The sequence below is a fragment of the Oreochromis aureus genome, linkage group 20 (assembly GCF_013358895.1).
Source record: "Oreochromis aureus strain Israel breed Guangdong linkage group 20, ZZ_aureus, whole genome shotgun sequence".
Lineage (NCBI taxonomy): Eukaryota > Metazoa > Chordata > Actinopteri > Cichliformes > Cichlidae > Oreochromis > Oreochromis aureus.
Window position 1 is genome coordinate 23,016,393 of NC_052961.1, and position 12,169 is coordinate 23,028,561.

At 40.5% G+C, this 12,169-nt stretch overlaps 1 protein-coding gene across 1 annotated transcript in view; it reads right to left on the reverse strand.

Annotated features, from left to right (window-relative positions):
* si:dkey-178k16.1 (band 4.1-like protein 1) overlaps positions 1-12,169 on the reverse strand; it is a 43,410-nt gene that overhangs the window by 11,983 nt on the left and 19,258 nt on the right. Inside the window, exons 5-11 of the mRNA XM_039604683.1 lie at positions 5,837-5,941; positions 4,863-4,905; positions 4,656-4,731; positions 3,954-4,172; positions 3,757-3,844; positions 3,511-3,663; positions 2,297-2,394 (exon numbers count right to left, since the gene is read on the reverse strand). Coding sequence (XP_039460617.1) covers positions 2,297-2,394; positions 3,511-3,663; positions 3,757-3,844; positions 3,954-4,172; positions 4,656-4,731; positions 4,863-4,905; positions 5,837-5,941 — 782 coding nt within the window. The remainder of the gene's footprint in view (positions 1-2,296; positions 2,395-3,510; positions 3,664-3,756; positions 3,845-3,953; positions 4,173-4,655; positions 4,732-4,862; positions 4,906-5,836; positions 5,942-12,169) is intronic.

Consider the following 12,169-nt stretch of genomic DNA (forward strand, 5'->3'; position numbering starts at 1 on the left):
ACTAACCATATCCTGTCTGGTGAGTTTACCTATATTCATCATGGGGATTAATGTTGTAGTAATTTAGGAATTTCTAATGATTTCTTTAAAGTGTTCTGTTTCTAAGATGAAATGATTGCACTGGATACATCTTTTAGTGTATTGTGAGTTACAATGTTACATTAATTTTAAGGAATTTCTGAGACCTCTAGTCATCAGAGTCATTTTTCCCCTGAAAAACATGAAATTGCAAACTAAATTTTTAAGCAATAAATTGTAAAAAAACAAAAAACAAAACTGCTGGTTGTAGAAAAAACAATGCAAAGTAATGCAGAAACTCAATGCAAGTTAATACATATTTTTTAAAATCAGAACGTTAAAAAAAATAGAATTTTCTGGCATTTTTTTTATAGTTCAGGTTTTAAAAACCTAGAATTAGGTGCACAAGTCTGAAATTACTTTGGATTTTATCTAATCCACACAGGGTCAAAAGTATACATAAATCCACGCAAATATTTGATTAAATGCTTCTCAGCAAGTTGCACCTCAAACAGATGATTTTGGTAGCCATCAACAAGCTTCTGGCATAATTCAGGCTGGATATCTGACCTTGGCACAGTTGGTCGAATTCATTTAAATTGGTTGGTTTCCTGACACAGACATGGCCTTTAAGCATAGTGCACAAATCATCAATAAGATTGAGGCAAGGTCTTTGGGAAGGCCATTCCAGAAGCATGATGTGCCATTTCTAAACAATTGCAGATTTCAGGATCTTCCATTTAGACACTTGTACCTGCGTACAAGTTATTGAGATGTGTCCCCCACTTTGCATGCAAGATCTGGAAGAAGACCCAAACTGCCACCCTCAGATGAGAGGAAATTGGTTAGGATGTTCAGAAAAAACTCAGATACTACCAAAGCTCAAGCTTGCCATGAACTGGAAACCACTGTAACACCACCATCACTGTCCACAGTTTTTCATCTCTATGGACTGAGAGGGTGGTGTCAAAGAAAGACGCTCCAGCTCCTAAACTGACAACAAAAACTCAACAGAAATTTGCAGCTGCCCACATGGACAAAAACAAATGCCGTCTGGAGAAAGGCTTTATGGTCAGACAACGATTGAACTATCTGGCCACAATGACAATGACAGACGTATGTTTGGAGGAGTAAAGGTGAGGCTTTCAAATCTGAGAACACCGTACCAGCTGTAAAGCATGGTAGCGGTAGCATCATGCTGTGGGGCCGTTGGTGGTACTGGTATGTGGTACAAAGTGGGTGGAATAATATAAAATGAAGAAGGAGGATTACTTCCAAAGTTTTCAACTTAATCTCAACAGCTAGATGGTCACAACTTGGAAACAACAAGAAAATGATCCCAAACTAGTTTTGGAACGGACAAAAAAGCAGGCTAAAATTAAACCTCTTGAATCCCCTTTCCAAGCACTGACCTCAACCATATTATAAAGTTGTTTACTACTCTGTGTGTGTGTGTATGTGTGTGTGTGTGCCTGGACACCAACCAACGTAAATGAACTCTACTAATTCTGCCATGAAGAGTGGTCAGTATCCAGCCAGAGTTATGCCAGAAGCTTTTTGATGGCTACCAAAAGCATCTGGTTGAGGTGCTACTTGCTAAGAGATATTTAACCAATTATCTATCTATTTGAGCCTGTATATATACTTTTAACCCTATGTGGATTAGAGAAAATCTAAAAAAAAATGTAAACCTTTGAGCCAAATACTTGTTTTTTTATTTTATTTTATTCATTTAAGATATATGCTGTTCTTGAAAAAAGAAGAGTTCATTAAAAGGCCAAAATTACCATGACATTAATGCCCATCATCGATGCATTTAAACTTATGACCCCAACTGTACCATGCAGACAAGAAAGCTCTCTCTTCTATCTCATATTTGCTGACTGAAGGAACTAACAAAGTAAAAAAAAAAAAAAATCAGTGTAAACCCCTAAAAATATCCAATTTATCAGTACAAATCCTACAAATAAGGTCAGTGTTCACACTTTTTGTATGACCTATATCAAATTACTTTCCTATGATTCATTTTGATGTATTTGCTGCAAGACTTGTTTTCTTCTTCCTACTTCAGAAATCATCAAAGAAATTTTCCAAACTTTTTTGTGAGCTTTTTTTTAAATTACTCATCTACAGACTCTTTAAGAAAACTGTTACAACCAATAGTTAGGAAATCAACACTTTAGAGATACTCTAGTTCTACTGTGCCAAGGTTCATGCAGGTCAGAGCGAGCACAGTGCAGAAAACGTGCTGTTTGTATCTGTGAGCATTAAGGCCTACCTGAAGAAGGTGTGGTGCTCAATGCAGACCTTCCACAATCGCTTCGAGGCCCGATGGTTGGGCAGCTTGAAGCCTATGGTGCTCTCAAACTGTTCATACTGAGTGATGAGGGACATGAGTGGAGGTGGTGAAAGGAGGAGGCGGCGGGGAGGTGAAGAAGAAAAAGGGAGTGAGGGAAGCAAGTGAAGTGGAAGATGGAGGGAGGGCGGCAGGGTGAAATGTGTTTACTCTGCAGCAATGGAAAAATCAGTGTTTTCTGTTTACTCGCCTTGTGTCTCCTGCTACCTTGACGGGTAGATTTTCCATCTCTAACCAACCTATAAATTAGTTGTTCATGCACTCAGTCCATCAGACATTCAGTTGTGTGAACAGGGAGGAAAATGCTTTCAGATCAATAGGTTATTAGCAATATAACAGGTCCTTAAACATTGGGAGGAGTCCATTCACAAAAGGAAGCACTTTAGTTCCACACAAAAACACTATGGGGACAGATTAGAATAAAAGCGGTTTTAAACCACAATGATGACCCTCCAGGCAAATTTAAAGTGACAGCTGACTTAAGAGGATACATCTGCAGAACAAAGTATATGCACACTATGGGCTTGGTATTCACTATGAAGATGTCAAAGTCAGTTTAACTGTGGATATAAAGCACTGCAGATACCCTGAAGGCCAAAGAATGAAGGGAAATCATAATAACTTTAGGGAGTTGAAAAACCAGAGCGAGCATAACGTGACCGCTACACTTGTAAGTAAAATCCTTGATGAAAATGCAAATCCTTCCGACTGGCTAATCACACTCGAAAGTCGAGAAAGAGAGAAGGACAAGAATAAAAACATGACCTATCAGCCAAATCTTTAAGAACGGTATCTCTAAAGTCTATAAATAATCCCTGATAAAATACTCTCTGCAGTTGTCACATGGCGTGCAGCAAGATACATCTCAGAAGTAACACTTTTATCAAACCATGAAATGACTATTTGCGCTGCTTTGGACGAGTCAAGAGAGGCGGTGATATAATTTTAACAACTGTGAAACCATGAAATAGAAATGTGAAGCTAGCTCTTTACCAAATGACTCTTTATTTCACTCGCCTCAGTTCTGGCAAAGTGACAAGGAGCTGCGCTGGTGGGGTTGTGCATGCAGTACTTGTGAACTCCTGCTCTTCCAAGCAAAATACTAAAGAACAGATAACAAAAAGTTTTTTATTAACCTCTCCAGGGCGGATCTTGATGTAAAAGTTGCTTCTCTTATAGGAGATTTTCAGGATTTTTGGCCAGGCGAACCGATTGATCCTGAGGCGGTCACGGTAGATGAGCAGACCGTTGGCACTGACACCGAGCATTATGTCGATTCCCTCTGAATCCTATTAAACAAATTCACAGAGTATCAAAGAGCCCGAAGAAGAGATACTGACAGATAAAAAGGCTGAGAAACGATAAAGAGAGCATCTCTGTACCTTAGCATGGTGCAGGTCAACTCCATACATCGAGAGCTTCTTGGCATTTTCTAGAAAGTTCATCTCTGCTTCTGCTGGACTCATTCCCCTACAGTGCAAATGCCACAACCGATCCTTCACTTCTCATTATTCATATTAATTCCTCAGATCGCAAACAACAGCATTGAGTTTACTAATGAAGTCATATTTTCTATGACCTGTAGTTACGGTGTAGTTCCATCACTCTCTCCTCCAGCTCGCGCGTCTGGTTGGGGGCAAAGTGGAAATCGCTGACGTAGTCCGGACCATGTTCCTCGGGCTCATAGTCTCCCAGTTCCGCCTGGACTGTGTAGGAGCCCAGAAGGGCGTGCGTGACAAATGAGCACGGGAGACGACCAGACAGGATGTCATCCCTCAGCTGCAGGCACAAATAGTACCTAAAAAAACAGAGGAGGCAGAGATGCTGGTAACACTTCTCTTCAAGATCTAAGTGTCAGCCTAACTGGAACATATCTGGGAGGAGGAATCAAGTACTGAAATGAGTCTCAGTTCTTTGATAGCAGGCTACTATAGTCCTATTAAACGTGTTACTACACTAATTTATCTCAGAAAACGAAAAACATACTCCTGTATCATCAATTCCACCATGAAAACAGCTGCAGTATTATACATCAGGTATCCCATTTGTGTAGGTTTGACCAATTTGACCACAGCTGACCTCAAAAGTTTTGATATTAAAATCCTTCTGACAGGTTCATGCTTTCAAATCGGATTAGAAACCTGAATCAAACTGTACATCATCCTGCACACTGAAGGTCAAAGGTTCAAGTTAACAATGACCAGAACACTATTTTTTGAGTGCAGTGGTTGATATAGTTGATGGTTGATTTGACAAGCTTAACAGAAGCAGTCAGACCTACCTGGTGATGTCTTCAATGAGCACAGACGGGTCTGGAGGGTAGAACTTGACAGCAAACCCAAAATTCCAGGGACCAACTGTGGACGAAGCCCCAGCAAAGGTTGTTTAGTGAAGGATGTCTGTGCCTCCGCTGTTTTTTTGTGCGGACTTGTTCGACTGTGTGTGCGTGTGCATGTGTGTACAGTATGCGTGCATCTGCTGCACTTACCCCGGATTTGCTTCTTAATCTCTTTAGAGGGATCCAGCCAATTCTGATAAAGAAAGAAAGAGACAATCCCCTTTGAGAAATTCCACCTCCATATTCATGTTTAAGAGCCCTTTAAAGGACTGGACCTCGCTGATTGCTCTCCCTTTTATGAATCTGTTCCCTTGTTGGATGCAACTGTATTCATGAAACTCGATGAAGGCTTCTATAAACACAGAAAGCATTAATATTAAGGCCGATAAATGCCAGTTGAATTCAGTTCTGTCTGCTTAATGCCACTAGAGCTTTCATGGCGGACTGCAGACCTTCTGCACTATTTTTAAAAGGCCATACTGTCTAATCACATTCTAAAATATTAAAGGCCATGTGTGCCACTTTCAGGCTGTAAGTGGTTAAGCAAAGTTAAAAGGGCAGCCAGAGGCTCACTGCTTTATAACACCTGGAGAAACCATTAAAGCAGGAGTTAAATGGACTAAAGGACTGGCTGACATTTCTTCTGAAGTCAGTGACAAAAACCCAAACAAAACAGTAAATACTCTATAAAAAGCAACCACAAAAAACCACTTGAAAACTATCCACAAAAGAGCCCAAATTAAACCCCCACATTAACGGTCACTGTGGTAATAAAAATGTAATTAAATGACATTAAAGCTCAGTATAATAGCTTGACAATAGCAGAAGACTGTGGAGAAACTAGAAGTGGGGTTTTTCCTATTTAAAGTTGGTGTTTCTATCAAAAATCAGCAGCTCAAACTTTAGGAAATAAAGTGTGCAATAAACACCTAGTGTACACGTGCACGTGTGTGTGTATGTAGTCTGCATTTCGTTTAACTGTAGCTGCATCTGGCGATCATTACAGAGTTTCAGTTACACATGTAAAACTGTAAAAGTGAATAAATAAACGCACAAGTAAGATGTCCTGCTGTGCCCATCTATGCATATCTGTGTGGGTGGGTGTGTGCGTTTGTGTGTCTGACCTTGGTGTTGTCTGTGTCCTGGAAAGTCAAGCCAAAGTAGTCCCTCTCCAGCAGGTTCAGATGGCCACACACCATGTCCAACAGAGTCTGGCCTTTGGCAAATTTCTGTTGCACACACACACACACACACACACACACACACACACACAAGCAGACATATAAGAACACATAGTAAGTGGGACAGCATAAAGGTGCAGGCCCAGGTTGTATGAACAGCACATACTGCAAAAGACAAAAGGAAGTGTAAAAATACTGTTTGTTTTTTTTAAAGATGTGGAAGACTAAGGTGGAATCTGCTGGTTAGAGTTTGAAGAGACAGCTGAACTGGAGAACAAAATTAGATATATGTTTTGTGAGTGTGTTGTGAGTTGCCCAATGTGAGCAATTTGGGGAGCAGACATGTCAGCCATCTCTTGAATAGAACAGAACTTGTGGTGCTTAAGGGGCCAAAAAAAGTCACAAAAACTAAGTATCAGCATTTCTTTCCAGAAATCATGACCTGGTTACTCTGCAGCCAAAAGCTCCAAAACTGGGCCACCCACGCGCAAACAATATAGACAGATAAAAAGCACTACAGGCCAGAGTAAAACACATAAATGTTACTTTAGATCCCATATCATTTGCGCATGTTACTGATATGATTGTATCAGGAATCCTTTGCTGCACAGCCCGGCTCGTTCTCCAATCAATATCTAAACTATGATTCAGAAAGTGTGAGCAAAATGTACAATCTGTAAAACTGTAATGAGACATTTGTGATTCTAAAAAAGATAAGCACTTGAAAATCTGTTAAAAGCAGATATCATTTAATGCGACATCTTTGTTCTTGTTTCATTACACTAAGGAGTCAGAATTATCAGTGACATAAAATCCACCCCAACTGTGGTCTGAGAGACGCTCCCTGCCTGTCCTCCCCTCTGCTGAGTGGGAGGAGCTTCTGTATAGTCTTTATGCCTTTATAAGGGAAGGAAGAGCGTTTCACATCAGTGGCGTTACACCAGACCACACCTATTTTCTATCCAGCCCTTCGGGGCTGAAATCAGGGCCTCTGCGGGTTGCATAGATGGCCTTGGCAAAAACGCTTTTTCCACACACATGCACGGACGTGTGCACACATACACACGCTAACAAACGCACAAACACACCGGCTTCATCTCCTAGGGAAACCTGGCTCCTAAAGCAACCAAGCAGCTGTTACCATGGAAACAGAAGTAATAGCGCGGGTGCCCTCACACGTTCTCTATCTCTGGTTGCTACAAGGCCACCACGAACCTTTGCTCGGCTCTTGTAAGAAAAACTGGCAGTGCCATCAGGCCAACTTTTAAAAAATTAAGCAGGGGAATGAATTAACCATTGCAAACTAATCTGCTTCTCTGCCAGTCAAATAAATAATAATTTAGATCTTGCTGCACTGAGGCTGCCATGGCTGAAGCAGAAAGAATAATGCTGATTAACAGGCAGAGGGTGCTGTCAGAGAGATTTATTTATTTATTTTTGGGGGGGAATGGGGGGCGGCGGCTAGTGCATGTATTCGATTTCCCAACAAAATGAAATTGCAACACACATTTCAGGCGGTCCCCCAAGCATGGCAACCAATTCAGATGCTCTTGATGAGATTTTGTTGTCGTTCCAATTGGATCCAATCACATCTCTGTACCTAGTTCTGTGGCCTTTTTGTGTTAGCAGCCATTTAGCTTAATCCTAGAAATCCCCTTTGCTGATTGCTTCACCCATGCAAACAGCACGAGGAGCAACATGTTTGGGTGAATGGGTTAATGGCTGGCAAGGAGAAAGAAAATCCATTGAACTGTGGAATCAAAAAGCTGAAGGGAAATGGTAAAGATGTGGCCAGAGTTGGTCTAGCTTCAGCTAAATTACATTTAAAATTACGAAGGGTTCAAAGAAATGGCAAATAGATGCTCTATTAATGTGATTTTCAGTATTGTAGTACAAAATTTGTGCCAAGAAAGGTCATGAAATCAACTGGCAGAACAGTGAAAGAGAAGTTAATGTAACAGCCTCATAGGAAAAACGTGTTACTATAACTTTTTTATTTATCATGTGAAGCATTTTTGTCATACACATCCAGTGAAAAAGACCAAACTACAAATTTCTTATAGCACAATCATTTAAAGTGTATACTTAATGTTAAGCAAACAGCATGGCAGTGCATTGGTAGTCCATAAGCGCTGCAGAGAGTTTTTGTTGTAGCTGTGTGCTATCATTAGTGGGCAGTGGCGAAAATATGTGGACCATGCGTTCCCCATATGTGGGATAGTCTTCTAATCAGGTGAAACTTCTGTGAGCTGAAGTGAAACTGAGTGTTGAAAATAAGGAACGTGTCTACTCCAGTCACTGTTTCTCAGGCAAACTTTTTTTTTGAACTTTTATGTATTTTTCATGCTTCCTTCTCTTGATGGTGAACTTCACTGTCATTCCCTTTTATTTTCCACCCAACTTTTTACCCAGTCAGCATTCTGCTTAAGTATGGTGCCATTGCCATGGGGCTACATGCTCTGTGCTAAATTTCCTTTGTAGAGCTTTACAAACAGACACCAACTCCTAACTATATATTGTGCATTATGCATTTGATGGGTGACTGATGGTTAGAGGCTAACACAAGTGACTATATCACTAGGTTTCACCTCAGCTAACGCCAGTCAGTGTATCCAATCAGTTAAAATTTTCTGATGAATAGCATGGTTGCTGTGTGGCTAATAGTACTAACAACCGATGCAAGGCGCCATAGATTCTCAGGTTTTGATTAGTGTTGTATTTTACTGCTTGGGTTGTTGGCTGTTTCCACTTTATAGCCACTAGCAAATCTACAGTAATAAATAAACACTCTGTGTAGGCATTAGCTAAAAGTTAGAACTTAATATCATGTTAGCAAAAAAATTATTTGTGCAGTATGTGCACCATTAATCAATATTTTTGTACTATCACCTAACTACTCCCTTCCATCTGCCATGCTTTTCTGTATGACTCACTTTTCAGAGTTTTCTAATTTTGTTTTTCTTACTTGAGTGGGCATTTGCATGAATTTTCCCATTTGGATGCTCATTTTTCCAACTATTCCAGTGGAAGTGTTTTCGTGCCGCACAGCCAAGATTATAAAACTGTTTGAAAAATGCCAAATATTATAAAAAGTAATTTTTGCACCTCAAGATCCTGAAAGGAGGGTGGAGCGAGTGCAACAAAATAATATAGACTGAAAGTATTTGAAAGTCTTCCAAGTTCAAGCAAGTGGTACAACACTGCGGGTTACTACAAAGTCACACATGTGTGACACAGACTTCTCTTTTCTCCCCCACAAGGTATGAACAAAAACTGCTAAAGACAGGATTCAGACATTTTCTCAGCTGCATCACGAATACAGATAATCATTTCCAGTTCTCTGGTTATGCACCCTTATAGAGCACTTCAGTGAAAACATCACTCTCCAACTTTCTCTTACTGCATTCTGTGGTCCCCCCACATTATATCGCACTGAAATTGCTCTAACTATCACCAAGGAATCTATACGGCTGAACTGGGAAGCAAAGAGCACAATTACATATTATCCATCCATTTGCTTCCACTTATCCAATTTCAGTTTGGGGGAAGGCTGGAGATTATTCCAGATGTCATAGGTCGAGTCCATCCTAAACAGGCCACTAGTGCATATCTATCTATCTTAACATCACCAGTTAACATAACATGTTTGCCTTTGGCAGGAAGGCGAAGAAACCAGAGTACTCGGACTGAACCAATGCAGGCACAGAGAGAACACAAGCAAGACTTTTTTTCTGCTTACATACAGAAAAGCCTCCAACCAGCCTCGAACCCAGGATCTTCTCTTTGTGAGGAAACAGTGTATCCACTGCACCATCATGCTGCCGGCAGTTATCTAACCTAATTCAGCGTGTAACACTTTCTTGTAACAAACACATGTACGCAATTCTTACTTGTGCATATAACAGCTTATTTGAACAAATATCACATGCGAGAACTCTCAAACATGCACAACAAATTTCCACAGTTCACCCTCAACCTTACCGCCAAAATATACAAAATATTATATAGTAATTTTTTTTAAACTTTAATTGTTATTTTCATTAGGCATCAGATGAGTCGCTGATTGTCAGCAACATTAATTTTCATGCATTTTTATTTTTTGTACAGTGTCAGATTTTTTTTTCAAAAATTGATATTTGAGGTCCTCCCCCCAAAAATGCCACCTTCTCACAAACGGCTTTAAAATTATTATATAGTAATATTTTTCCCACTTTCACGTCCTAAGACCCGAACTCTTTCATGGCATGCATTTTTAATTTCTCTTTACTATTTGGGCTGATTGGGACCTGAATGTAAGAACATAGAGTTATCTTTTCACCTGATGTAGTTTCTGAGAAGAAGATATCAGGCCTTTGCAGAGCAAAATTTAGTATTGTGGTCTAGACAACCCACAATGTGATGTCCACATATGTGGATGCCAGATCCTAGGAGGTTAAATCACACAGTCGCTTAAAACTACTTCAGCCGGAAATATAAATAGCAACTATTAATGATAGTTTTTGGATATTACCCCTTTAAAGAAGAGGGACTCCAGCTGAGATAGAGGAGAGGGTGCAAATGGACAGACTGTGGTCTTTGCATATAGGGTTCCCAAATGGTGCTGCCAGCTCTTCTCTTTCTGTCCATGCAAAAGTCACACTGCCCTAACATTGCAGCACCCTGGAGATTTGAATTGATTCATTTTTTGGCGTGAAAACACCGTCCAAAATGAGCATCCCTACATAAGTCTGCAGTTCCTCTGTGTCCAAATAAGCCACTGAGTGTTTCCCATGCAGGTTTGTTGTGGCTACAATTTACTGCAGGATTTTATCCATCAGCAGCAGCGCATAGCTGGCATGGTGTGTGGGTCCTGAGCAGAGTAGCAGATGTATATAGGAGAGAAGAGCGTCTTTGTGGGACATCAAAATATTGAGACACAGAAGTCCATCCTGTCACTGCTTCAACTATCTCCTCTCCACTTTCACCTTCAGATGAGTCAGAGTTGGACTCAAAGTTTCTACCTCTGAAGCCTCCTCGATGTCAGCCTCAGAGTCCTCAGAGGAGGATGAGGTGCCATCTTCACACTCACAGTGCACGATCATTTCCAGAGCCTCCTGTGTGCTGTAAAGTCCACCCATCTCCAAAATGACTGTTTCTGCACTACTGCTCATACTTCTAAGCATGGCTGCAGTGTGGCTGCATATAGTACCTGAGCAAGAACCAAAGCAAAGGCCAATTTTGTTTTGGTTCTTGCTGCTGTGATATCTTTGAAGCTCTGAAAGGTTACTCATCATTTACTGTTATTGAATTAGTTTATAACGCAGAGTGTGGTAAGAGAAAAGGTGGATGTGGGTGACATCCACCCACAGTTCACTCCAACCTATCTAGAGGAGCAAGTGAGGGGCTGTGTCATGCTGCATGTTAGAAGAAACGATGGAGAATACACTGCAGATAAGCTTTCAGCTTTCCTAAAGGGGGCAAAGCTTGATCCTACTGTCATGAATATTTCATTTGGTTTGACCGAGTCAACCACATGAACCTCACATTCATGAGCTGATGGGTTTTTTGTCCGAAAACTCTGAACTATAGGTGTACAGTTTATACCACATGTCCCAGATATTTTCTGTATAATTGTTGCAATCCCGACCTTTCTGAAGTTAAATTCACTCCCAACCGGCCGCCCCTCCCAGAGACCAAAGCACTTCCTCATAGGAGGTCATATTATGTTGGGGTTTTCTGTGTTTTCTTTGTATTATTGTATGGTCTTTACTTTTCGCTACAGAGAGCCTGGAGGCTAATGTTGTTGTGATTTGGCGTTAAATAAAATCGAATTGAATTGAATTAAACTATTTGAATAGACTTATCAAACTGATTTGGATGAGAGTTTAGTTTTGCTAATGTGAACAAGAACTACATTTCTACAGTGGAAGTATGGGATAATTGAGTGGAAGACTTTTTTTTAAAATATTGCAGTCATTTAGATCATGCAAAAACAAGGCGAGTCTGAGCAGCATGAGCAGTCGAGCTCTTGAAATGTCAGCACAGACTGCACCGAGTACAGGAAAGCAATCCCTGAGCAGCTTTTCTAACTCACAATCTCATGCGGTTGACCGTGAAAATGAACAGTATTTGTTGGGTTGGAACAGCAGAGAGTATTCTGTATAGCGGAATTTTAAGTGGTTAAAATCTGAGTAAAACTGGATTTTTATTCTAAAACCTAGCTGTTCGAGATGGCTTTAAAACATAGGGAGTTTGGGTGATCTTGAAGGCAGTGAAGTGTTATAAGCATGTGGTGGA